General features: G+C 40.5%; 1 protein-coding gene across 1 annotated transcript in view; it reads left to right on the top strand.

Moving 5' to 3' along the window:
- The window catches only part of LOC103360795 (E3 ubiquitin-protein ligase RNF213-like), a 60,675-nt gene that overhangs the window by 23,943 nt on the left and 35,732 nt on the right, over positions 1-1,000 (top strand). The window contains exons 30-31 of the mRNA XM_008286692.1: positions 7-173; positions 426-613. Coding sequence (XP_008284914.1) covers positions 7-173; positions 426-613 — 355 coding nt within the window. The remainder of the gene's footprint in view (positions 1-6; positions 174-425; positions 614-1,000) is intronic.

Genomic DNA, 1,000 nt, shown 5'->3' with positions numbered 1-1,000 from the left:
ATGAAGTATGGAAACGAAAAAGCGATGAAGACGAGCTTTCTCTCCTGCACATCCACATTGCCTACCGTTCCTACCAAGGCCGTCTTCAGAACCTCTCACGAATGATTTCTCTTCATCCTGAAGTTGTTTCTCCTTTGCGAAGCAATCAGCACATTAGACATTGTCCTGAGTTGGTAAAAGCATTTTGAAATTCCAGATACATTTGTTGTGGAGACTTCTTACCCCAACCTACAAACTTGTTCTGGTTTCATGTCAAGTAAATATATGTTCAGAGCCCCAAAACTGCAAAAAAATTAAGCAAAAATACCAAATCACAGAGGCCTTTTTTACTCTATAGCACAGTATTGATCACTGTCTAATTTTGTCATCTTTCAGTAGCGTTACTGTTTGGATATTTGACATTCATACGTTTTGCTGTCCTGAAGGTCTTGGATGTCTATGCAGCTAAGGCGTGTGTCGAATGCCTCGACTCTCCTAATCTGGACACAGATAGCCTCTGCCAGAGGTGGCTGAGGCAGGTGAAGAGGCTGCAAGCCTCTTTGGAGTTGATTTGCTCCACACACAACACCACACAATATGGAGAGCGATGCAAGGAAAGGCTCCGCGACATCAGGTAAGATGCTGATGCACAAGACCGTACAATGCTCCTCCAAAACCAATAAACACAAATTTAATACTGGATGGTAAGTCCACTCATAAACGGGTTTAGTAAATTGGGATCTCTGTGTTGCTCAGAGGAGTGAGTTTTGTCTTTCTATATTTTAGACTTTTGATTTGCAGTTATTAGAATAACATTTTTTTCTTACAGCTAGAACAGATGATTGATTGTTTTGTCCCTCTGATGGGGACTATCATAATGCACTAAATGCTTGTTTAGGCCAATACACTGTAGCTTGCTTACAGTTAGTTTAAAACTTAGCTGCATGACTAACAAAACTTCCACAGTCTTCTCATATTACCCTGGAGTTGGCTTGCTACTTGTTTCATTTAGGATTAAAAA

Source organism: Stegastes partitus, unplaced genomic scaffold (assembly GCF_000690725.1).
Source record: "Stegastes partitus isolate 25-593 unplaced genomic scaffold, Stegastes_partitus-1.0.2 Scaffold464, whole genome shotgun sequence".
Taxonomy (NCBI): domain Eukaryota; kingdom Metazoa; phylum Chordata; class Actinopteri; family Pomacentridae; genus Stegastes; species Stegastes partitus.
Note: the sequence above shows the minus strand (reverse complement) of the source record. Positions and strands in the feature narration are given on the sequence as shown.